The 27668-nt window shown below is 40.9% G+C and overlaps 1 protein-coding gene across 1 annotated transcript in view; it reads left to right on the forward strand.

Moving 5' to 3' along the window:
- Positions 1-27668, forward strand: part of IL7R (interleukin 7 receptor) — a 208114-nt gene that overhangs the window by 39446 nt on the left and 141000 nt on the right. Inside the window, exon 4 of the mRNA XM_069233382.1 lies at positions 25135-25283. Coding sequence (XP_069089483.1) covers positions 25135-25283 — 149 coding nt within the window. The remainder of the gene's footprint in view (positions 1-25134; positions 25284-27668) is intronic.

Genomic DNA, 27668 nt, shown 5'->3' on the forward strand with positions numbered 1-27668 from the left:
GATTTTTTAGCTAAATTTTAGGTTTGTCGAGGATTCTGGGTAAGATAACATTGGGGGATCCACGCAAGTCATACCTCCCTGGACTCCCTTGGGTGTCTACTTTTCAGAAATGTCTAGGTTTGGTAGGTTTCCCTAGATGGCTGTTGAGCCAAGGACCAAAAACGCTGGTCCCTCCCCCCGCAAAAACAGGTAGTTTTGTATTTGATAATTTTTATGTGTCCAGATAGTGTTTTGGGGCATTTCTTTTTGCCGGAAAGTAGGCCTACCTACACAAGTGAGGTACTATTTCTATCGGGAGATTTGGGGGAACACTGGGTGGAAGGAAATTCATGGCTCCTCTCTGATTCCAGAACTTTCTGTCACTGAAATGATAGGAGAAAGTGTTTTTTGGCCAATTTTTGAGGTTTGCAAAGGATTCTGGGTAACAGAACCTAGTCAGAGCCCCACAAGTCACCCCATCTTGGATTCCCCTAGGTGTCTAGTTTTCAAAACTGTGCAGGTTTGCTAGGTTTCCCTAGGTGCCGGCTGAGCTACAGGCCAAAATCCACAGCTAGGCACTTTGCAAAAAACAGCTCTGTTTTCTGTGTGAAAATGTGATGTGTCCACTTTGTGTTTTGGGGCTCCTCTCAGATTCCAGAACTTTCTGTCACCGAAATGAGAGGAAAAAGGTTTTTTTTGGCCACATTTTGAGGTTTGCAAAGGATTCTGGGTAACAGAACCTGGTCAGAGCCCCACAAGTCACCCCATCGTGGATTCCCCTAGGTGTCTAGTTTTTAAAACTGTGCAGGTTTGCTAGGTTTCCCTAGGTGCCAGCTGAGCTAGAGGCCAAAATCCACAGCTAGGCACTTTGCAAAAAACAGCTCTGTCCATGTTGTGTTTTAGGGCATTTCATGTTGCGGGCGCTAGGCCTACCCACGCAAGTGAGGTACCATTTTTTTCGGGAGACTTTGGGGAACACAGAATATTAAAACAAGTGTTATTGCCCTTTGTATTTCTCGACATTTTTTCCTTCCAAATGTAAGACAGTGTGTAAAAAAGACGTCTATTTGAGAAATGACCTATAATTCACATGCAAGTATGGGCAGCCCGGAATTCAGAGATGTGCAAATAACCACCGCTTCTCAACACCTTATCTTGTGGACATTTTGGAAATACAAAGGTTTTCTTGATACCTATTTTTCACTTTTTATATTTCAGCAAATTAATTGCTGTATACCAGGTACAGAATGAAAACCCATTGCAAGGTGCAGCTCATTTATTGGCTCTGGGTATCTAGGGTTCTTGATGAACCTACAAGCCCTATATATCCCGCAACCAGAAGAGTCCAGCAGACGTAACAGTATATTGCTTTCAAAAATCTGACATCGCAGGAAAAAGTTACAGAGTAAAACATGGAGAAAAATTGCTATTTTTTTCACCTAAATCCAGCATTGGTTTCTCACCCATCTCTGTCACTAACTGGAAGGAGGCTAAAAGCACGAAAAATAGTAAAAATGGGGTATGTCCCAGTAAAATCTCAAAATTGTGTTGAAAAATGGGGTTTTCTAATTCAAGTCTGCCTGTTCCTGAAAGCTGGGAAGATGGTGATTTTACCACCATAAACCCTTTGTTGGTGCCATTTTCAGGGGAAAAACCACAAGTCTTCTTCTGCAGCCCTTTTTCAATTTTTTTTGAAAAAAACTAAATTTTCGCTGTATTTTGGCTAATTTCTTGGTCTCCTTCAGGGAAACCCACAAAGTCTGGATACCTCTAGAATCCCTAGGATGTTGGAAAAAAAGGACGCAAATTTGGCATAGGTAGCTTATGCGGAGAAAAAGCTATGAGGGCCTAAGTGCGAACTTCCCCAAATAGCCAAAAAAAGGCTCGGCACAGGAGGGGAAAAGGCCTGGCAGCGAAGGAGTTAAGCAACAAAATGTTCACTTTCTAAAAGAGGCATTTTCAAACACACAATCTTAAAATCAACTTTACTAAAAGATGTATTTTTAAATTGTGAGCTCAGAGACCCCAAACTCCATATGTCTATCCGCTCCCAAAGGGAATCTACGCTTTAATCATATTTAAAGGCAGCCCTCATGTTAACCTATGAGAGGGATAGGCCTTGCAACAGTGAAAACTGAATTTGGCAGTATTTCACTGTCAGGACATATAAAACACATTAGTATATGTCGTACCTTAAACATACGCTGCACCCTGCCCATGGGGCTACCTAGGGCCTACCTTAGGGGTGTCCTACATGTAAGAAAAGGGACGGATTGGGCCTGGCAAGTGGGTACACTTGCCAAGTCGAATTGGCAGTTTAAAACTGCACACACAGACACTGCAGTGGCAGGTCTGAGACATGATTACAGGGCTACTAAAGTGGGTGGCACAACCAGTGCTGCAGGCCCACTAGTAGCATTTAATGTACAGGTCCTGGGCACCTCTAGTGCACTGTACTAGGGACTTACCAGTAAAACAAATATGCCAATCATGTATAAACCAATTACATACACATTTTGTATATGAGCACTTGCACTTTAGCACTGGATAGCAGTGGTAAAGTGCCCAGAGTGACTGGGAAAATTTAGTTTCACATTTTACCCACACAAAACCATAGAAATTCAGCAGTTATAGTTATACTAATAATTATACTTATCTGAAGAAACTGTAATTCATGCTGTTAAGTAACTTTACACCTCGAGTTATAGTAACATAAGTATAACAATAAGTGTAACTATAACTGCTGCATTTTTATGGTTTTGTGTGAGTAAAACATTATTCTAACTATGACGTCCCTGTAACCTTTGTCTTTTTCAGTATATATATATATATATATCGCTCCAAAACATTTCATCCGTCCTGCCAAACTCCTTAAGATGGGTGCCTCCTTTATTGTGAGGGTGGACTCATGTATAACTCAACAAACGCACATGGGACACTCACGGGGTGTCCAAATCTGTATCATTCTCCTAAGCAGACGTGTTATATACATATATATATATATATATATATATATATATATATATATCACATTTATTTTTCAAAAATTTCCATCTTACAACTACACTCATCATTTACCGACAATTGTGCTTTTCACTTGCCCCAATGCACCTCACATTTACTCACAGAGACACATAACACATGCAGGAAAACATCCTCATAACTCAGCAAACAGTTTTTTTGTCTTCTCTAATTATTTAAAAATATTTGATAACCTATGTTGTTGTCATATACCGTTAGTTTGCCATTTTGAACTTCATATATGTTCTTGCCTTCTATTTTTATTACATTTCTACTTATTCTGCCTTCTTGGTGAACTTTACTGCCTAATTGCTTACATTTCTACACATTTTACCTATGTAGCAGACTTCACTGCCTCCAATATGTAGGCAGAGAATTCCATAGGAGAAGCAGAGAACTACATATCAGAAGCAGAGAAATGCAGCAATTGTGACAAACAGAAAATGGAAGACAAGTTTCAAATTACACGTTAACTATGTCTTTGGACCCTACACAACTCTCCACTGCATTTCGGCTAGGCTAGTGCCGTATAAAACCACATAGATACATTCTTTTAAGAAATAGGCCATTCCTGAGCCATCTAAGGTGGATCAACAATCCTCCTCCACCCTGCTGATTTTTTTGTTCCAGAAATCTTCCAAACGGCTGATGATAGAGATGAGCTGGCACCCAGTTTCCCCCAGGAAGTATTAGAGATTATGCGGAGGTGTCCTCCTAAAATAACATATTTATCACTTTGCTCATTTACAGACATGGCCAGACATGCAATACAAGTTTAAATGATGATCTGTTTATTTAAACGGTGATCTATATCAGTGGTTTCAGAGTAAAAAAGTCTCCCGCCATGTAGTATAGCAGCACCAGCGTGCAGGAGGAATTTCCCCCAGACTTCCTTGCAGGCTTTATTGAGCGGATTTGGGAGGAAATAAATAATGACTCGGAGACACTGTTGCGTCCCGAGATAAAAAGGCCGAGATGCAGGCAGTAGTCCATGGAAGAGAAGAGCCACAGCAAGCACGTCCGAGGATGCCCTTGAATGTGTCTCAATGAAATAAGGGGAGAATCCTAAGAAATATTTTGTATCTGGATTGAAAGTTACATATTCTCAAGTCTTTTTATGTCCCTGTTGTCTGTATTACTGTTGTCCACTTTTAAAGGGTATTTGAATAAATGAATACATTTTAGATGATTCAAATATAATTTTTCATATTTCATTTGTTTTAATTTGCTGTTGGCCCCTGAGAACTTGTTATGGAAAAATCATATGTGGTTTGACTAAAATGTTAGTCATTAGCGTCATATGGCCTTATGATTCGTAGGAGTTCCCCTGAGATGTTCTCCAGTGTGGGACTAACAATCTCCTCTTCCTCTTAAACTGTGGGGCTGAAGACATGGCACCTTGTAAAATGGTATAGTATCCTCCACGATTGATGGCTGTCTTCTGCTTGATAATGATATCATCATCAGACTCTCAGCCCCCAGGATCTGGAAGAAAATTGTAGCATATTTAGAAAGTAGAACTCGTGTATAGGCATGAGCATGAAATGTTGTGGGTTATTAGTAAGCAAAAGATGACACTTTAGCATAGATATATGATACATTAGGGCACTATACGTTGTTCTTTGTAGATTAGTATATGTCCATATTCATTAGATTAAATTAATATCCAACTTGCTGCTGCTATGAATGCTTCTATGTAGATACCAGCTGCTGAACTCACTGAATGTAGTGAATATGTATCCCTTGATACAACAGCTAGAAAAAAAGTGTAGAAAGTAAACCCCAGGCGTGTGACAGTAGCATTAAGAGAAATGTGATGGTTGACCCAAGTGATATGAACGCCAAACAAATGACTCACTGGATACAATTTTGTCTGAAATAACGAAGAGTGAAAATAAGTTAGAAATGGAGTTAGATAGTAGTACATCTATTCTGGTCACACAGTTACCTAACCAACAAGTAAGGAGCATAATTTCTGCTTGCAAAATGCTCCCTGATGCTGTCTGACAAGTAGGGAGGACGTTTTTGCGGGTTGGATGAGAGGGACACCTCCCTAATAAACTCTCAGCCGGGTCTTGTCTTGGTAGTGGCAGTCGGATTTACCGACGGCACCAAAAGTGAAATTAAGTCGCTGTTGCTACAGATTGGAAACTGGTGGGCGAGGGAACATATTAACAGGGATAGCCGAGCCAAGGGACTGTCTTGGTTCTAAGAGCGGGTACAAATGGAATGGAAATCATGCAACAAACTCCATGTAAAACTATGTTACTACAACATTCAAAAAGCTGTATTCCTTTAACATGCGGGTGCGTTTCATCTTAGATCTCTAGATTATATCACTGCATTTAGAGGCAATTATTAAAAGTGATAGTTGTAAATCATCAACCTCATGCCTTTCCATACCCTGACATCTAGGACACTAATGAAATCAGAGGCTAATCAATTCTCAGGTACTTTATATGTGCCCTAAATTCTCATTATAGATGCAGCAACATTATACATAAAAAAAAAAAATAGAATAGATTTTTGTATAGCTCAATTCTTCAATGAATGTATTTGAATGTACTCTTATTTGTGATTTTGAAGAAAAAGATACACAATGAATATAAAATATTTGCCTAGGATCACACAGTTTGTCAAGCAGGGAAGTCTGGAATGATCCTAGATTTTCTTTTCTGGCTTCATATTATGCTATTCACCATGAGATGGGTATGTCATTCTCTCGCTCATTTTACATGAAAGGTCACTGCTTTATTGTTAACTCTTGCCGCATGTGGTTAGAATGTGGCGGGAGGCAGATTCCACATGCAAGATCAGCTTGTTTTAGGTTTGATGTTTTAAGAGGACCTTGATAGTCCAAGAGGACCTTAAAATGAGCAGGCATCTAGCTCTATTTTCCAGTGGCTTGCCCACCTTTAAGACTGGTCCTGTGAGAGTGATCTTCAAAAAATGTGATACGCAGTCAGGGTTGAGGGCAAGGATCTAGTTGGGCACTCACTTCAGATCAATGTGTGCCTATATGACTTTAGGTGGGTCAGGTTCTGCACAGTGGCATAATGAAACTGGAGGGCCTGCCCCTTGCAAAGTCCTTGGAGCGGGCCCCCTACCCCTGGATCCAGTCAGGGGTCTGCCTCCCGTGCACAGTGTAGTATGCTGAGGGGGGCCCCTGAGGCTCGTTCCCCCCACACCGTGAAGGCTGCAAGGGCCGTTGTTACACCACTGGTCCTGCCAGGTCTCAGATGTGTAGCAATTAAGAATTGTCTTTGCAATGGGTTGCTATTGCATCCTAATTTCATGTCCTTTGCAGGAAAAAACTATGCTCGAATTCCCAACAAGGACTGTAGAAGCCTTGTGGCAATCCATAACAGCAATGCATTCCCTATTGTATTCCCTGTAACCATTTCATTTTAACTCCAACTTTCATTCCATAAGAGTATTTGTTTTTGGTTCCACTCCCCGCTCTAAACAATGTTTTTGTCAACATTCACAAAGTTGAAGGGGTCCCTTGGGACCCCTTCTAGTTTGCGATTGCCTTTCAGTAGTCAGTAAAACATTAATGATTTGGCATTGCATTTTCGTTGCAAAACATTAATACATCCCACTGAGAATTGGTATTTGAAAAGGACATCCTAAACATACTGCTTCCAAATACCAATTCAGTATGTAGTCAGTAACCCAAATTGTGTTACCGAATCTCACTTTGAGAATCATACATATCAAAAAGCCTTTTTTCAGTCACAAACAGCTCAATTCTGTAAATTTGACCTTTTGCAAATGGAAAAAAGCTTCATACATTTGACCATAACTGTCTAACAAAGTAAGAAGAAAATAGTGTGATGGGAAGTAATTGAGACACTTTGAAGACCACGGCCCCCTACACAAATCTTACCAATATTTAATTCAGTGTCAAATGTTCAAATCTGAAAAATTTTCAATTGTAATTATTCACACCAAAATCATTCCTGTTATTTTTTTGTTGCTTCTAACAAGCATTGGCAAAACTAATGGTTCGCTTTTTAAGCATGTTTGTTGCTGGTTTATATGTCTGGATGCAAAAACTTACAACTCACAAAGAGACATCCAAATACTGGCCAGATAGCGTGCTTTGTAAAGAATAGAAATTTAGTTTTCATACATTAAGCCAGTCGCGTAATACAAAGCCTAGGTATTTTTAAAAGGATTCCTAGTTACACCTCTTTGCCAGTACCCCTTTTGAGGACTCCCCACCTTTTTCGTTCCACTTTAAGCAGTGGCTGCCTGTGATGATGAACACAGTGATCTGATCAATGCACAGCTTTGGAGCTTCACATGTCTTATAGGCCTGTCTTATGTATATTATAGACACCTGGAACAGAGAGTTTCAGCATTTGAAATGAGCTCTTAAATTTCGTGTTGCCCATTGCAGTACTGAGTTTCCTCAGTTGCCATGTCCTTGTGTACATGAGTAATATCAGACTGCATACCACTTATTTTATCTTTCGCAGTCAAGACCTAACAAAATGAACCTTCGTTTCCTTTAACTAGGTTTAAGTTGGGTCTTAAAATCTACTGGCACTGCACAACCACTTCCCTAAGGTTCTGTCTGGACTGTAACCCATTTGACACTGCAGTGAAACAGTGGGTCACGGGGCCAGAGTTTTTGGTGGTCCCATAACACTCTGACAATAGCAGCGTGAATAGTTACATTTCATTGACAGTTCATTAGCATCCCAACGATTAGTTCTTATTGCACTTTATGTTGTTTCATTATGATAAAATATAATGGATGTTCTGAGAGATCAGGACACATGATTTACACAATTACTGTACTCCCAGTTGCATTATTGACCTTAGAAGCGGAATATGCATGTCAACAGCATGTTATAAGTCATTCTGATATTGTCCACCGCTATTTTTTCTGCTGTGAGCTTCTCATAGGGCCAGCAGTTGCCCACTCGAAGTGTCATGAAAGCTAAGAGCACATAAGACAAACCTATGTCGCTCAGCATGATCAGGATTCTTCATGTGATTCTGTAGCAGTGCTTCCCCATTACATAGATTTATCATGCTTTGTTGCCCTGCAGGTAGGTGCACATGCCCTTCAATTTCTAGCCCCTTACGCCTTAGCACCTTAGCATGTGCACAAAGGAAGCATCTCTGAACAGCAGGATCAAGGTCATTTACAGACATCCATCCACTTCCGCATCCATCTGGCCACACATGCATTTTCACACACAAGACCCATCCATACCTAAAAACATCCATACCCACACCAAAGGTATACACCTATATCACATGCATATTGTGACCTTTAATCCTCCCATACACACACTAGCCACCCGGCATCCTTGCACAAATATCCACAATTCAAAGCCATTTTCTTTTACATGCATTCTTCATTCATTTACTTGTCCATCTGTCCACGTAAATTCAGCATTCATAAAAACAAAATCATGAGCCATCAAGCCTCTCACTCACCAACTGACACCACCATCCACTTCTCCACAAATGTACTCAAGAATCAATACAGCTATTCACCCCTCCACACCAAAAAAGAATATAACGAAGTATTTTTTTATAATCACATGTTTACCCCTTGGGACACCTTGGAGCAGAAATAATAGATATTTATACTCAACCATTGATACATCACAGTTTTACTTGCTCAACTATCCATGACCTTACCTATCCACACAACCATACAACATGATCAAATAGGAAAGGATGTTTGCAATGCTGCTACATACTGTGTTGTACCTTTCATTTGAGTGAGGAGGCTTCGCTGATGTCTGTGTTCTGACTGTTCTGTGACAGTAGGAAGCTTGTACATCTGCTTAAGTGTCATGAAGGAAAGCTTCAACTGCTTTTACCATGCTGTAACTGTTCCATGAAGGAAAGACGCTTGCACTTTTGGCCATGCTGTACCTGTTCCATGAGGAACTGAAACCTGTACTGCTGTTACCTAGCTGTACCTGTTATGTGAGGGATCTGTGGTGCACTGCGATAATGGGAAGCTTGCATCTGATACACAGGAGTATCTGTTTTGTGAGAGAGGGAACTTGCACTGCTAATGCCCGCCTGTGCCTGTTCTGTGAGCAACACTTGAACCACTGATGGTGTGCTGTACCTAATCTGTGAGGGACGAAAGCTTGTTCTCTTATGTTTCAGGAGCATTAATTACACCCACTATTGTGTACCTGTGAGATATTGGGCTGTTGCTTGACTGGTGGGGTCTGAGCCATGGTCAAGTAACAGCCACAATTCGTTGCAGGGTAAACCACAAAAAGTCACTAAATTATCCTGTGTTTAACCCTGGGTAGCTTGGCACAAATAGGAGTTAGGCTGAACTTACTTGCAATGTGTAAAGTATTTATGCAGTACACAAACAGTAATAAAATGGTAACACAACACAAGAAGCATCCCAAACCAATTTAGAAAAATAGGATACATTTTCTTAAATTATTGGACACCAAAATGACAAAAATCCAATCAGTAGAACCAGGGTTATGAATTATTGAAGTTTAAGGTTCAAAACAGCGCCTAAAAGCACCAACCACGGAACAATGGCCGCGCAAGACTGGATCAAAGTCAAAAGTTAAAGCCTACCATGATGGAGCACAGTTCAAATACAAGAAGCGGATTGGGCCCAGTTAGCGCTTATCTTCAGACTTAGAACATTTTTGAGAGAAAAATGTCTGATAAAGTAGAAGTTCTACAGGGCAAGGCTACAGGAATGTTCAAGAAGGAAGTGTCGTCTTTGGATGGCCGTAGAGCGAAGCCAAAGTGAAGATTTTTACCTTCCGACTTGGTCATCGAAAAGGAAGACGAAAATCTCTTGTGGTATGAAGCAGAGCATTGGAGCTGAAGACAGTTCCATGAGGTCACATACCCCTCAGGCGAAGGACTGCTGAAAAAGATTTGGTGCTGTGGAGAAGAACATAGCAGGAAAACTGCGAAGTCAATCCGGCTGCACCTTGGGTGGATAGATTAGCAGATTCGTTCTGGTCTCTTCCTGGTTTTTTATGCACTTTGGGCCAAATTTTGTCTGTGCTCAGTTTTGGAAAATGGCAATCTGGACACATTTATCACCTAGCCCTTGGAGATACTTCTGGTAGTCCTGGGTGCATGGCTGGTCTCTGTGGGGTCAAGGCAGACTCCAGGCAGCAAAGCAGACCTTCCAGGTACACCAGCAGTCTAGCAGGGTGCACAGAGGTCACAGCAGCATGCAGTCCTACAAGAGTCCTTTTGCTGGACCAGTAGTGAACTGAAGAGTGCACCTTAACTATACAATTAAAGAGGGTTTATCATTGCAATTCCATATCCACCTCCTCTCAATTAGGAATTACAGCTTGTTAAATGTAATAAGGAATCTCCAATGTTATCCTATGGAAGAAGTAGCCCTAGCAGTAGTGAAAAACAAATTTTGGAGTTTTTGACAAGGATAGGTAATTACATAGTACCTTGCCCGATGGGGTCCCTTGGGCATACTTTAGGAGTGATTTACTTGTAAATAAAAAAGGGGAGTTTAATGCTTGCGCAAGTGGTTTAAATTCCAAGTCGACATAGCAGTGTGACAATGCATTCAGGCTGCAATGGCAGGTGTGGAACAAGCTTTAGGGTGCTACTTATGTGGGTGACACACTAAGTGCTGTGGGCCCACTGGTAGCATTTAATTTACAGGTCCTGGGTATATGGTATACCATTCTAAAGGAGACTTACAAGTAAATTAAATATGGCAATTAAATATGTGTCAATCAAACTATGTTTAGAGGCGCAAGCACAAGCACTTTAGCACTGGTTAGCAGTGGTAAAGTGCACAGAAGCAAACATCCAGAAAAAAAGGCAGGCAAGTAGGCAAAAGGTTTGGGGGAAGACCACTCTAATGCTGACAGGTCTTACAGTACCTGTCAATTAGCCCCACGATGGTGCATTTGGCTGTGGATACTAACCACAATTAAGAGCATCTAGTGGGTGTCCCTGATTTTTTTTCCTAAGATTGCAGAAATGGTCACCAATACAAAATATTGCTATGTATGCTCAGGCTATGTAAGGGCTGGGAAATTGTACTTAAATAGCAGCTTGTATAAACTCTGTGTATACTTTTTTCGTAAAATAGCGATTCTGCCTCAGTTTGCATCAAAATAATTAGCAATAGTCTAGACAGCTTTAAAATATTTTTGACATGTTTTCATCTGCTGTTTTTGTGTTCAGTGATCAAAGTTTCAATCCTCTTATAATAGCTTGGATGGTTAAAGTACATGCACCAGAGCATTACATGTAATGGTAGAGTTCACATTTGAAGTCTAATTAAGATAGCTTACCAGGGGAAATGCTTTTGTCCTTACTTGCTTCCTTCCTTTTGAATCTGTCTAAAGGCCCTTCATCATTTTCTGCACATGGGTGGTGGTGGAGGTGTTCATCTGGACTTTTTGTCTCCCATCCTCTTCCTACCTTAATCTGGTGCACCTACACTTTCTCTCATTATACCCTTCACGTTATTGCTTTCTAATGCCATGTGAATGCCAGTGGATGAGGAAACAACTACTGGGGCATCAACTGGCTATAGGCCATTCAGATGGTCCAGTGTTTGGCAGACCACTAGTGCATCCAGCTCAAGCCACACTTACACATCATTCTACAACAAAAGAACACATTAGACAGAATTCTTGCCACTATCATTTACGCAATATAACTCAAAACCATGCACTTGTTTAAGTGTTTGCTACCTCAGTGATATATCATTTCAAGGTATACCGACAAATTATTTTCTATTGTTAATCAACACATGCACAGTGAAAATGTTGGATAAAATCTACTACATTCACCAACAATTAAAGTGGCATCAAAGTTACATAATTAGGATAGATAGCTCATAATGTAACCACAGAGCACTGGACAATTGTACACCAGAGTAGAACAAATAAATTCATGCACATAATGTTTAAAAAAGAAAAAAATTGCACTAAGACAATTTAAAGGATTTTGAATTTGTTTTACATAAAACTGTAACGTGATACTGAACACAAGTACAGGATCCCACCACTGCCACCAAAAATGTTGGAAAATGGGTTATTGGTAAGGGCAGGTAGGTACCTACACCTAGCAACAAGCCACTAACCTCCACCTAGGTACAGTTAGGTCTCAGTAAATTAATCCCAGCTCAACCCTTGGTAGCTTGGCAACGAGCGTCAAGGCTTAACTTAGGAGACAGAGTGTAAAGCATTCAAATATCACAAAACAGTAATTAAATAAAACACAGGAAACAGTTTAAAAATCCAAAACCAATTTATAAAAATAGTTTATATTTTTATCTTTAAAATGACACAAAAACGAATAAAATCGGAAAAAGGGAACCGGAGATATGAATTTTTAAAGAATTATTACTTTTCTAGCGCTTAGAAACAAAAAGCGCCAATCGGGTCATCTGGTTGCACCTCGACCGGGGCAAAGTCAAAGTTTCAGGCCGACCGCGATGGAGCCCTGCTCGGCTACAAGTCGCGGGAGGCCTCGGTTAAAAAGTTACCTTCTGACTTAGTCTTTATTTTGAAGTTTTTCTTCACCGGGACGAACCTGCCAGTTGAATCCGACCTCCTGGAGCCCTTGTCCGGATACGCGATGTGGGTTTCCTCGGTGGAGATTTTTACCTTCGGACTTAGTCGTTTTTTCGAGATGAAAATCCTTCGACCGGGGTAAACCTGGATCTTGATCCGACGTCCGTGGAGCCCTTCTCGGATACGATGGCTGGGAGGTCCCGGTCAACTTTTTACCTTCGGACTTAGTCTCTTTTTCGGATGTTTTTCTTTACCGGGACGAACCACGAAGTCAGGCCGGGTCGCGGTTGAGGCAAGCCGGCTAGAATTTCCGCGGCGGGTCGGTCCCTCTCTGGAGCTTTTTTCCAAAAATTCTCAAATCTTTTCCAAACTTCTGGGGCTTCACCCAGATGTTCTTTTAAGGTTCTTTTGGGGTCCACAGCTCACCCCAAGGGTCCAGAAGTTCTGTGATGGTCCTTGGGGGGTGCGGACTTCAACTCCCAGAATGCACCTGGCGCAAACTCCTTTTTGGCCACTGGACAGTGGTCAGCTGGTCGCTTTCTTCAGGAGTTGGTGCAGGGGACTCTGGTTAGCAATTTTTCACCTGTAGCAAACAGGGAGTCCCTCCTTGAACCAGTTGAAGCCAGGCAAAGTCCTTCTTGTGGTGAAGCCCAAGTGTGCAGCTGGTGCAGTCCTTCTGAGTGCAGGTTCCAGGTGCAGGCCAGGGGTCCAGCAGGGCAGTCCTTCTTCTCCTTAAGTTCTTTCTTCTTGAAATTTGGTGGGGATCTGAGGTGTGGGTGCAGGTCTGCCAGTTTTATCTTTGCTCCTGGGTGAAAAGCAGGGGGGTCCTGGTTCTCCAATCAGGGGCAGGGTCCTTCCCCCTGCGATGACCACTTCCTGGGAAGTGTGGCAAAAATCTATCCCAGAGGGGAACATTCTCTAAAAATCCAACATGGCTGAATCTGATTTTTGGAGGTTACATCTGGCTGAGCCCACCCACTGGTGTGGCTAAAAATCATAAACACACCCCTCTCCTGCCCTCTCCTAATCTAATCAAGGGGGCACCTAGTTGTCTGGGGTTGCAGGATGTGGGGGTGTTGCTGGTTGCTCCAAATGTCCTTCTCTGCCTTTGAAGACCAGTTTGGCAGCCCTCCCCCTTCCTGCCTCACCATCTGCTGAGGGGAGATTCTCTCCCACAGGCACATTCCTTTGTGTGAAGCCAGGCCACTTCACACCTCATCAAGGCAGCTTGGCTAAGCTGCTACAGGCTGGCCAATCAGAGCACAGCAGCAAAAACAATGCAGGGCTGAAATTGGCAACTTTTTAGGTAAAGTCTAAAACTCTTTACCTGAACAAGTTATATTAAATCCAACAACTGGAAGTTGTGGGATTTATTACAACAATTAATTTGATACCAAATTCTTGGTATGCATCTTTTAAGGAGACTTTAAAATTTAAAATAAAGTCTCCCCATTCTAGCCTATGAAGGCCATTTACTTCAATGAGGGAAAAACGAATTTGGCTGTTTTTACCTCACCAGGGCTTATAAATCTATTTTTATAAAGTCCCTGCTTATAGTTACATGGCACCCAGCCCTACGGGCACATAGGGCACACCTTAGGGGTGACTTATATGTAAAAATAAGGTAGTTTAAGACTTTGGAACTACTTTTAATTCCAAAGTCGAATTTGCATATAACTTTAATTTAAAAGCAGCCAGCAAGGCAGGCCTGCCTTTAAAATGACACTGGGCACCTCAGCAGTGCACCAATGTGTGCACCACCTATGCTGTGGTCCCTAAACCTACATGCCCTACCATATACTAGGGACTTATAGGTAGGTTAACTTAGCCAATTATAATTAGCCTAATTTGCATATCCATTTTATACAGAGCACAGGCCCTGGGACTGGTTAGCAGTACCCAGGGCACCATCAGAGTCAGGAAAACACCAGCAAAAAGTGGAAAATGGGAGCAAAAAGTTAGGGGGCCTCTGCAATCAGCCCTGTTTTCTCACAATAGGGGTTTTAACTGGCCTGAGGTTCTGGGAACAGGCTGGCCATAAATCATGTCAGAATGCATGATGGAGAGGATACATTCACCCAAGGTGATGTGATGAAGACAAGTCATGTTCACCTCCAGGAACAGCTTTTGCCACCAGTATTCTGGAAAACATAAGATTCACATGCTGCCTCTCATTTTACCACTTTTTCCCCCATGGTGTATACCTCCACCTCCAATGCATTGACATAGGTTGTATCAAAAACTGTAATCTGAGAAGGTTGCTTGAGTTTTCTTCTTGATTGCTTGAGGTAAGTACATATCCTGCCAGCAGTCACAGTACCATCCTGCACTTAACAATACACTTCAATGGTGTCAAGTGTCTTCTTACAGAGTCCCCCTAGCAGGATACAGCCACAAAGGGTAAAGAAAGACCTCTTTGGCAATCTTGTAGCTCTTGAAGATGAAAATAAATACAGAAGTTAATAGAATGGGATCAAACCCCACCCACTGACATGAGGCAATAGGAAGAACTAACCATGGACATCCAGAAGTAGGTCCAACAGAAGTTTCAACTTTAAGACATAAAAATCTGGGACAGAAATAGTGGCAAGCGGACAAAGACCGTGATGACAAATAAGGGAACAAATGTGTGGTGATGCATTCATCACTTGTCAAAGGGGCCAGATGGTAAATTATAGTTCTCAAAAGCAGATATCAACAAACTAAGCAACATTTTAGAACACCTATTGCTGGTGATCATTAGTCATGCACAACTGGGTAAAATAATTGTTTTTTCTCTCTACACTGTTTTCTGCATTTAATGCCTCCTTATACATCATCCAAACAGGACCTGACATCAAAGGAAAAGACTGTACTTAATTTTGAATTGGGAACATGGGTTAGAATTCTGTAGGCAGACCACTGTCTTGGAAATGGCAGCTTATAAGGCTTACCCATGCTACTTTTCTGAAGCTCATGGTGTTAGACTGGCGCACAAAAAAGAAGCCTAGGCTTGAGAGCCTGGTGCTGAACTCTGAATTCCCATGATCACCCTTCTTGCCTCTCGCAATGACTAAGCACAGAAACACCAGTGTGGTTTAGGTGGTGATGACACTTAACCACACACTAAATGCCGAATCCAACAACTTCCTGCCTTTGTGAGAAGCGTACTGTCTTCTCCTATTTTGTTGCAATCCCTAGAAAGCTCTTGACACAGATATATTATTCCATTAACCCCTGCCAAATAGCCAACTTCTGCGCTCTACTGAGGGTGTTTATAGCCAGACTATATAGTTCCCTGTAGAGATCTACAACAAAATGAAATATAGGTCTATCGCCTCCTCATTGAAGTTCCTCTTGGTAGTGAGTGGAGTGGGCTGCATACTAGAGGTTGTAGCCAATCTCTGCCACTCATAACGTCATGCAGGCCTGTCACGATTTGTCATCCGGTCCCTAGGTGATGTTCATGAGGGCCATCTCTTGTCCTGCTTCTATACCGCAGTATATCAGAACACACTCTAAACATTTGCATTCCTAACTCCACATCACTTTCCATCCCAGTTTCCCTGCCATCATTCTGCAGCTTCATAGTCCTTGTAGTTTCCTCTGTTGCAAACCCCTGCCTAGATCATGTCCTGGTGCTGAAGATGTATTCTGTATCTTACTTCTGAAATCTTATGGTTATGTCGACCCTTTTAAAATTCTGGTCTTTTCTCTTTCTCGGCTCCGATCCACACTGAACTGCAGGTTTTCCTGAATTCCTTTTTGTGCCTTTTAGTTTTACAGGTCTTTCCCTTTCCAAGTCCCAAAGCCGCATTCCCTTCATTCAGTTCCTTGATGCGTACCACTAGAGTAATTGCTAACACTTGACTCTTTTATTTACACCTGTGCTACTGCCCTGAGCTTCTAGCAATTTCATCCCTGTGAGCTCGGTGTACTGTGGCTCGAAACAGTCCTTACTGCTGAAACTCCTTGTGGTCTGCCACTGTCCTGGTGCTCTGTTTGCATGCTTGTTCATTGATTTTGAGTGCTTTGGTTTCTATCATTTCTTGTTCCTGTCTTGCTACAGGACGTGTCCGTTTTTTGTTTTTTTTATGTCTGCATCTCTGCTTCTATGGTTGCCATGGTTTGTAGCTCAGCCTGCACACTTCCTGATCTGTTCTTGTTGCATGCAGGCTACTTGCCTTCTGCATATTTCTGTTCTGTTGATGCTAGTGTGCACATTTCCTAGTCTTGATTTCAGCGTCTATGTTTCTTTGTGCCTATTTCTAGCCTAGTTATGTTCCTGTTCTTTGATTATGGCCCTGATTCTCCCTGCGACCAGTTCTGTATTCAGTTTTCCTTGTTCTATTCCATTTACTACTTTTTTTGTGTCATTGTTGAAAACTTGACCATTGCTACCAAGAGTGCCAGTGAGACTCTGAGGCTTTTTGCTTCTGCCACATAGAGTTACCCAGTGCTCTTCATCCATAAGAGCTGCTGGATGTCTATAAGACTGTGAGATTTAATTGCTCCTTGCCTTATTTTAAGATATTGTGAGCTCATAGAGGGATCACTTTCAAGGAGGGCACAATCTATCATTTATTATCGTGCCTACCATTTTCCTGGTTGTACCTTCCTGTTGTTTGTAGTTGCACTGTAATCCCTTTTTCTCTTGTGCAAGCATTTGAGTATATTCTACAGGATTCTGTGAGATTCATTATTCCTTACCTTATTTTAAGATACTTTTAGCTCACAGAGAGATCACCCTCCAAGGAGTGCATAATCTGTCACTTAGTATAGTCTGTCTATCATGTTCCTGGTTGTACCTTCCTGTTGTTTGCATGTGCATTATATTCCCAGTTTCTCTTTTGCAAGCATTCAAGTTCATGTCTGGATTTTTGATCAGAGGGTGTTCGAACCTGTTTCCACTTCTTTTGTTCTACTCTCCTTCTCTGCTTTCAGGTACTGTCTTGTGTATGATAAAACCCTCCTCCTGAAATCCCTTGAGAATAAGAACTTTAATCGGGGTCCCTGACATGTCCAAGGGGAAGAGGGCAGAGCCAAGGATGGAGGCTGTATTGTGTTGCAGAGTTAATCTTTTCCTGATTTTTTTAGGTCATGTGAATACCATTTGCATATTCTTTTGTATTCAGAGCTGTGCATACCAATGGCAAACATCTCTGCTTTTGCTGTAGAGATATCAAGACAGAATTCTCAGCCTACATGCATACACCTGCACTCCAGTCATAAAGTTACCTGTGGCAACATTACAGTTGTAATGTCAGTCCTTAGAGTTCCACCCCATGGTGATACTTCCATCTGGAAATGGTAAATATATAAGCAGATAGTGGCATGTGCGGAATCTCTGTACATAGACTTCCCTAAATGAATAAGGTCCATTCACATCTCTTGCTGACAACGTGTTAGTGACATTGATATCTATTGACGATATTGATATCTATTTGTAGCATAAACATCTCTTGCAGGCACCTATTAGTCATTGTGGCCTCTGCATTCACCTGGCTGCATTTGCTGATGCTGGATGCAATGCCAGTGTTTATATAGTAAAGTGCCGTGGCACCAGGCTCCCAGTCTGTTCAGTGAAATGATTACTCATCTGTAGCTTTTAATCCACCGGCACCACCCACCAGAATGTTGTGTGAATCACAGTAGATTTATCAGCTCTCCTGCACTCGCAAAGAAAAGGTTGCAACCAGTACACTCGATATTTATTAATCATGATGCACAGCCATTGTAAAGTGTAGTGTACATGACAAGTGATCCAGAGAACGGAGTCACTTGTCATGGAAACGGAATGTGGAATGCGAGGAGATCAGGGGTGAGAATTCGACGGCAGTTTGAGCCGAGTCGTGTTTGATGGATGAGGCGTATTTGTAACTAATAAATGCATCCGAAAGATATACACGAAGATTACTTTTTACTGTTTCTGTGTCAATTTTACACTGGCGACGAGCGTTAAAAAAATGAAACGCCTCAACACCGCATGGTGGGCTTCTAAGTGCGAAGAGCGGCACTCGCTATAGACTCCTCACCGTGAGTGAACATGAGATTGATCGGCTGGAAATACTTACTTGGTTGTCGTTTTCATCGGCAGCAGAGAGGCTGTGTGATTTGTTGACAGCTTCTGTGTTGACAGCTTCTGCAGATTTTGAGAGAGGTGGTATTTCTCAAGTGGCAGACGAGCGTTGGAAGTCGTCAAGGAGCACCACTGGAGAGCGTTTATGGTAGTTCACTGTCAGAGGCCGAATTAATCAATCAGTTGGGGAGACTGAAAAGAAATTGTCTTAAAGGTGCAGTGACATCGGAGCTCTGATAAAGTGTTTAGCAAAACGTCTGGAGTCTACAGATCTTAAAGGGGCAGTGTCTTAAAGGGCCCCTTCGGTCATAAAGGAACAGGCACATTATTATTAAGCCACCAAGGTAACGGGTAAAGACTGTCTACTGTGACAATTAAGAACTGTACAGAAAGGTGCAGTTCTCAAAGAAAAGGATAACATTTTTAGTTTAACTGTTCTTGACTTTTTGTTTACTTATACTCAGTCGAGGAGTACGGTGACAGGCACACCTTAGGTCTGTTCATCTTTGCCTGTCCAGGAGTCTACGGAGCACACGGTGACAGGCACACCTTATCTCTGTTCATTTTTGCCTGTCTAGGAGTCTACAGTGACAGGCACACCTTAAAAAAAAAAAAATCATATTTTGAGGGGTAAATTTGTTTCGTAATGCAAAGGCAGATTTCAGTGTAAAATACACTATGGGGGTCATCCCGAACCCCGCCGCCCGCCTGGCGGGAACCGCCAGAAGACCGTACCGCGGTCAAATGACCGCGGCGGTCATTCTGACTATCCCGCTGGGCCGGCGGGCGACCGCCAGAAGGCCGCCCGCCGGCTCAGCGGCAAAGCCCCTTCAACAATGAAGCTGGCTCCGAATGGAGCCGGTGGAGTTAAAGGGGTGCGACGGGTGCAGTGGCACCCGTCGCGATTTTCAGTGTCTGCAAAGCAGACACTGAAAATCTTTATGGGGCCCCCAGGGGCCCCACGACACCCGTTCCCGCCATCCTGTTCCTGGCAGTAAGAACCGCCAGGAACAGGATGGCGGGAAGGGGGTTGGAATCCCAAGCAGCGCCGCCATGGAGGATTCCTATGGCCAGGGGAAAACCGGCGGGAAACCGCCGGTTTCCCTTTTCTGACCGCGGCTTTACCGCCACGGTCAGAATTGGCCAGGAAGCACCGCCAGCCTGTTGGCGGTGCTTCCGCGGTCGTTGGCCCTGGCGGTCGATGACCGCCAGGGTCAGAATGACCCCCTATATGTTTTTATCCTAGGTTATAGTATAGTTTTATGTAGCAAAGAAAACTATCATTTTTTTTCTTTTTCTTACTGTAGGAGATAATATATTGTTACTGAGTGAGGTTGTTCAAAATGCAGAACGTTACACCCGCCCCCCTTTTTCTTAACTAGTCCTGGTGAACCAATCTATCCTTTGTCTAAATGGAAGAAAATGTTTATTCATTACGCAAGAGTGTGTGGTCCGACTCTTAGTGCTAAGAGGAAGCATGCATTACTTATGCATTGTCTTGGTGGGGAAGGGCAGGAAGTTTTGAAAAATTTACCAGATTTGAACAGCAAGGAAAATAGAAATGTAAATGAGTTTGAGATTTGTATGTTGAAACTGGACAAACACTATTTATCAAGGATAAGCACAATTATGGAAAGATGTTATTTTGGGAAAAGAGAGCAAGGGAAAGATGAGACTGTGGAGGAGTACATTACAAGCTTGAGGAAGTTAGCAGCTTCATGCAAATTTGGGGTATTAGTAGATGAAATAATTTGTGACCAGTTTGTCTTGAAATGTAGCAGTGATAAAATTAGAGAAGAGTTGTGGCTGAAAGATGAATCACCTCTAGAGGAAGTTATCGGTGTGGCAAAAAGAGTTGAACATATGATGAAATGTGTAATGAAATTGAGTGCAAGTAAAAGTATTGTAACGGGGATGCTGGAAAAATTGAAGAAGTAGTGTATGAGGTAAAAGGTAAGGAAATTGTGACTGAGAAAAAAAAAGAGGAAACAGTAAAATTTAAAGGTGAGTGTTTTAGATGCTGTAAAAGTGGCTGCAAAGCAAATGCAAGTAATTGTCCAGCTTTCAATGTAATTTGTAATGGTTGTGGGAAGAAAGGTCATTTCTTCAAGTGTTGTCGCAGTAAAAAGAAGAAAAATGGTGTTGGAAGTCAAGTGAGAGAAGTTAAGGAAGTTTGACAGGAAATTGTTTTTCAGGTTGAAATCCGATCAGATAGATGTGAGCATCCTAGTGAATTTGTTCTCCTAGAAGGAGCTATGATATTGATGCGTTTTGATTCATGTTCTCAGTTGACAATCATTTACATTTTTTTTTTTATACTATAGGCTTAAAGTGCAGGAAGTTAAAGCAGATGGATGTGTATCCTGGAGGTTATGGTAAACAACCTACGAAAATGTTGTTTTTTGTTTGAAGGGCATATTGAATTCAAAGGAAGGCATACTATAGGGAACATTTATGTCTCCAATAAAGGTGATAATCTTTTGAGTTGGACACATCAAACATTCTTAGGTGTAGTGCTTAATCCTAATGCTCAACCACAGGTACAAGTTCAGGAGATCGCTATGAGTGCAAATTTGTAGAGAAATTTCCAGAGGTGTTTTCAGATAGTTTAGGCTGTCTTAAGGGTTATAAGCATAAGATTGAAGAAAGATGCAGTGCCTGTAGTCTCAAGAGTGAGAAGGATACCATTGGCGTTTCAAGAACCGGTAGTAGCAGAACTGAAAAGATTGGAAGAGTTAGGAGTGATTGAGGAGGTAGCAGCTACGGAATGGTTGGCTCCCTTTGTTGTGGCCAAGAAGAGTAGTAAAGAAATTAAGTTGTGTGTGGATCTTAGAGCTCTAAACAAAGAGTTCGCGGTGAGCTGGTTTCCTCTTCCTAACATAGAGGAAAGTATGTCTGTGATAGGTGTAGCAAAATATTTTTTGACTTTAAATTTAGCTTCTGCATATCATAAAGTCAAGTTGGAGGAAAGTTCAAAGGAGTTGACAGCATTTATAACGCCTTTTGGTGCTTATAAGTTCAAAAGAATGCCATTTGGTCTTGTTTCGGCAGCCTCTGTGTTTCAAAAGGTGATGAAAAAGGTACTGAAAGATTTGAAGGGAGTGAAATGTTATCAAGATGACATGTTGATTTTCTGTGATACAGCAGAGGAACATTTTGAAAGTTAATACAGAGTTGGAACGCTTAAGTAGAGCAGGTCTAACTCTTAAGAAGAGTAAATGTCGTTTTGGATTGGCAGAGGTGGAATATTTGGGTCATTTAATCTCAGGGGGTGGAGTAAGACCAAAGTCGGATTTGGTGAATACAATCACGGGGTTGGTCACCCCTCAGACAAAGGAGGAAGTTAGTTCCTTACTCGGGATGGTTGAATATTATGGCAGACATATAAGGAATTTGGCTTATAAGTCGGTGAATATGAGGAGTTTGTTAAAAAAAAGGGAGAGAGTTCAAGTGAGAAGTACGTTGTGAAAATGAATTTCAAAGTGTAAAATAAGAATTGGGGAAAGCACCAAGCCTCCAGGCGTTCAAACCAGGAAGGCAAACTTGTGTTGTCATGGATGCAAGTGCAAAAGGATTGGGTGCTCTGCTGGTGCACAACAATAAATGAGAGAAAATGTTAATTGCATGTGCATCAAAAACTTTGAGTGGAGAGAAAAAAACTATTCAGTAATTGAAGGAGAGTCTTTAGCTATTTACTGGGCTCTTAAATTAGACATTTTATATGGGGAACTGAGTTTGTAGTATTATCTGACCATAAAACACTAATTGAAGTTTTTGGAAACAGAGGACTGAACTGCATCTCTGCTAGAATAAGAAGATGGATAATTGGACTTCAGGATTTTAAATTTGAGGTTGCTTACTTACCTGGTGCATTAAATGTGATTGCTGATTGTCTTTCAAGACTAGTCGATGTTAACATTTCTGGGAATGAAAGTGATCAAGAAGTTGTGTTAGATGGAGATGTTTGTGTAATTGACAGCAATGTGGATAAAATTACCAATGGTGTGATAACTGAGCAGGAGTGGGAAGATGCACTTAAGGATGATACGGAATTGTCTAAAGTTATTGACACCATGAGAAATGAGAATTTTATTAAACTGGAAAAGGTTTGGAGTATGGTTAAAGAAGAATTAGCAATGGATAACCCAATGTTATTGAGAGGTACGAGACTAATTCCACAGTTTAGACTAAGGAAAAGAATAATAGATCAAGCACATGATGGTTATCTAGGAATTGTGAAGACTAAAGAAAATTTAAGGGCTAATTTTTGGTGGTCAGGCATAGATTTGGAAAGTGAAAGAGTAGTTCGTGAATGTGTTCAGTGCTCACTTAGTGACAAAATTTTGAAAACTCGTAATGTTCCCATGGTTTTTAGGAAGTTACCGGATAAACCGTGGAATGAAGCAGCTATTGATATAGTTGGTCCTTTACAGAATGAACATTCAACTCCTTATCTTATAGTTTTGTTAGATTTATATTCGAGATGGGTTGCGGTTAAAAACATGTATGATATTTCTTCTTCCAGTGCGAAGTTATTTTTAGAGGATGTATTTAGAAAAGAAGGTTTTCCTAAATCAATTCTGTCAGATAGTAGACCGCAATTTTGTTCCAAAGAATTGGAAAGATATTTAGACCACTGTGGCATCATATACAAAGAAAACTGCTGTTTATCATCCAGAAACAAGTGACGCTGTAGAAAGGTTCAATAGGTACATTAAAGAGAGATTTCAACTTGCAAGAGTAAATGGGATGGATTGGAAAAAAGAACTAATGAGAAGAATAACTGCATATCGGTTCTCGCCACATGCGACAACTTGCAAATCTCAGTTTGAGCTTTTCAGAAGAAGAGTTCCCAATGGTTGGATTGATTGGAGTAAGAACAAATTTAATTTGTTTGAGACTGACTGGAGAAGGAGAGAGGAAAGGTTGATACTAAAAAGGACACAGGATTATGATGTAAGAAAAAAAGTTTGTGAGAGAAAAGTTAATGTAGGTAATGAAGTGAAGATCAAGGCTCCAGCTGGATGTGCACAGTGGTCAAAATATACTAGACATATGAAAATTATCAAGTTATTTAACAATGCAGTTAAAACATCGGATGGGAGAATTTGGAACATGAACAGGCTTGTTCCTATTAAAGAGTCGATGGAGAAGAAGTTGGTTCCTTCAGGAGAAAAAGGGAACTTAGAGTCAAAACGGCGTTCAGGGTTTAGAAATGATTTTGACTGTCTAGGGAAAGAGTTTGATATGAAGAAAGGAAGAGTAACAGGAGGAGAAAGTTTCCTCAACATTTTAAAGACTATATACTAGATTGAGTGGTTTATCTTTCAGGGTATTGTAATGTATATTTTTTTTGTGTAGTTATATTTATGTATATCATTTTCTACTTTGTTTTGTTTTGGGATGGTGTGTTATTGTAGAACTTAGTTTTAAGTTCATTTAAAATGACAAAGGGAGATGTGTGGTATACATGACAAGTGATCTCGAGAATTGAGTCACTTGTCATGGAAACGGAATGTGCAATGCAAGGAGATCGGGGTGAGAACTCGGCGGCAGCTTGAGCTGAGTCGTGTTTGATGAATGAGGCGTATATTTAACTAATAAACGTATCCGAAAGATATACATGAAGATTACTTTTTACTGTTTCTCTGTCAATTTTACATAAACCCTTCCCAAATCAATGTTACATCGTGCAAAACTGAGCTGTTCTGGTGACGCGAGGGTTGCTCAATTACTCTGTATGACTTTTAAACACACACCATTGTGTGATGATGCTGGTAGTGGGTAATAAGCACTCTGCAATTCTGTTACATTTGGGAAACATTTAAAACACACAGAAGCATAGGACGGATCGATAGTACTGCGGTTTTCGCAAAATAATGTTATTATCATTTTCAGCAGAATATGCAATAGTCAAGGACAGTACTCAAAGTAACCAGAGATGAGTTCTCTCTAAGAATATAATTGGCCTACATTTAGGTTTAGTGTTCAATTATGGTCAGTTGAAAGAACTGAAAGTAGATTTTTATATAGCTGATGTTACAGTCTCACTGTAAATTGGAATTTGATGACAAATGGGGACTGGCTTATTGGGTCTCTCCATTATCCAGCCTGCTTCAGACTACACATATTCTAGAAAGTCTTCAGCCTTACATTTGTTCCCTTGTAAATATTACTATGAGTTGATAATATTTCTAGAATGCTAAAGTAGTTGTATGTCAGAATATCCAGCACAAAATTATTATTTTACAAAAATATGCCCTTTGCCAAAATATTGTGAAAGTAGGTATAGCTAGATAAGTATAGATCTTCTATTCTTTATTCCACATCTATGTATCTGGAAGATATATAGCCAAGGTACATGGACCTGGAGTTAAGTATAGGAAATCAGTACTTACATATATTTCACTTCACAATGTTTTTGTCATCGATGTACTGTCTACAATATTTTTGTTGCAATAATATTTAATCCTCAATCTTCTAGTACTATATAGCTAACAGATATATTTGTGTTAACCTGCCAAACGTTTTCTTTCTATTTTGCAGTAAAACCTGTGGCACCTCATAATTTAACAATAACATACCATGAAGAAGCAAAGGAGTACATCATCACCTACATGGCAGCAGCTGGATACCTAAAAGACAAATTAATCCACCAAATTGCAATACGCAAGAGTAACGGAACATGGGAAGAAGTAAGTATGGATTTGCTGTGTCAAATTTTGACAATGTATTTCAGCTTCCGTTCGAAATTGAAGTATAGGAAGTTTTCAAATAATATTCAGCTACCTTATAAAGTTTTTATCTCATGCTAAACTGCAGTCATCCTTCTAAAATAATAATGTTAAATTAATAATACAGTACCTTAACTAATCACCATATCTACATGCCGACACCGACTAGGGAACCTTCCATCTAGATAAAAGTATTCACTGATGCTAATGCTTCTCTCACACCAGAGTACTTCGACTTAAATTCCGACCAACCTCCTCCTCCATGCTCTGTTCACTAATTTGATGACTGGCTTTCTTTCCTGAAACATGATACAATCAGCCAGAGGAAGCACCAAACTGAATGTCTGACACCCTGTCTTGCTCAAAATAATTATTCACCATCTTAAAGAACATCAGTGGAGACAATCTCAGAGCGAGAACCATACTTTTTCTCTAAAATATTCAGTTAAAATATGATGACCACCTGGTTGGGTATTCCCATAAGGTTTATAATTATCTTTGGATTCCTGGAGGCCCAAACCTCAGAGGCGCTTGCCTAAAATTATACAAGAACTCACAATCCAAACAGACAGCTCTCAAGGAATTTGCCATTTTTAAGACCTGAGGATAAACACTTCCTTCACATCCAATTAAACTCCGATGGCTGCTTCTGTTTTTCTACCACTGAGGCCTGTAATGTTCAAAGGATTCCGAAGGAGCCAGATAATACGAGATGTTTTGTTTCAGGTGATACAGAAACCCATTATCCTAATAGCTACTACAACTATCATCACACCCTCTCAAGGAGTTTGTACAGTAGTTCTTTCGCTATTTTTTCGAGATGAGAACACCGTATTCCATTATATACTTAAAAATAAAGCCAATCCTTTCTGTCTCTTTATTTGCTTTGACTACAACCCATATATATTGAGAGAAAGACACAGAAAAATCTAACTAGCTAGAAACAATATGATACCTGGATGACAAGGTGAAATAACCTGGGATGATCAACATAAGCATGGATCTGAGACACACTCTTTTAACATTCTAGCAACTTTCTCCACCGACATTGGACATGAAGTCCGACAGTATGGCAAATTTCCAATTTCTATGTTAGTTAGACCATTTTTACAGCACATCTCCAGCCAATTAGAGCAAATATATTATTCCCACCAGTGGATCTATTTTGTGCCCCTCCAAAAGTTTGACCTGCTGGGTCAGCCGGAAGAGCCACCTTTGATGTGATAGAGGATGGACCTTCTACTTTGTCCATCTGTGAAACGTCTGAACAAAAGTATTTCAGTGGTAGCCATTTGAAAGGAAACATTAATACCTTGATTGTTTGGAAAGGATAGTTCAAATTGCCAGACAAAGTGAGAATGAATCTGTTTCAATGCAACAATACTGACTGAAAACCCATTTGGAAAATAGTGTCTATTGGATGAGGGATATAAAATGTGTGCATCCATTGTTAGGTTTACAGTTAACAATTTGTGGTTGAAATGCAGCTCAGCAGCACTGGGTCTGTGCCCTGCACGCAGTAGTATTGGTCTCAGCTAGGTCTGATTACAAGCAGAAACCGGACTGTGTTTCCTCTGGTAGTGTACTTCACATTTGTTGTATTATGGTTTGTGTTAGAATCTGTGCAGAGTGTCTCATTCAGGAAGCTTCTGGCTCCAAGGATAACTGCATGGTTTGTGATGTCACCATAGAATGTTGAGTCTGGTGAAGGTCCTGAGTCGAAGTGTGTGTGTGTGTGTGTGTGTGTGCATGTGCGTGTGTGTGTCTGAGTGTGTGTGTGTGTGAGAGAGAGAGAGAGAGACAGTTGAGTCTGAGATAGTGGGGTTGGAAATAGGTGACACGTGTTTGAATCACAAAGAGGAGTGAGCAGGATTTGCTTCTCACTTAAACATGTCTTCAAACAACCAACAACCTGGGAAGCTCTTAATTTTAGAGCACTACCAGTGGCATCTCTATTGTCTTAAACTGAAAAAGGCCTCATGCGCCTGAAATCATGACCAGTTCCAGTGACTTCAAATGCGTACTCACAGGAGTAAAGATGAAACAAGAGGATGCCATTTGTATGAAACTGTAGGAAGGTTCTACTTGATGCTGACCAGATAGGAGAGGTTATATGAGGCGATGACTGCAAGTGGCTGGTTGCCATTTGCAGATATCATATTCACTAAATACCGAGCTAAGGGTTGGAGTGAACCATATGTTTAAGGTAACATCCATGTCTACTGGGAAAAATGTGAAGAATGTTGAGGAGGGCAGCATATCCATAGAAATAGTCAAAATCAGAAAGCAACAACTCTCATTTAGCCTCAAAATTTCTGGGTAAATATAAAAAAATGATTCCTGACC

The sequence above is a fragment of the Pleurodeles waltl genome, chromosome 1_1, assembly GCF_031143425.1.
Source record: "Pleurodeles waltl isolate 20211129_DDA chromosome 1_1, aPleWal1.hap1.20221129, whole genome shotgun sequence".
Taxonomy (NCBI): Eukaryota; Metazoa; Chordata; class Amphibia; order Caudata; family Salamandridae; genus Pleurodeles; species Pleurodeles waltl.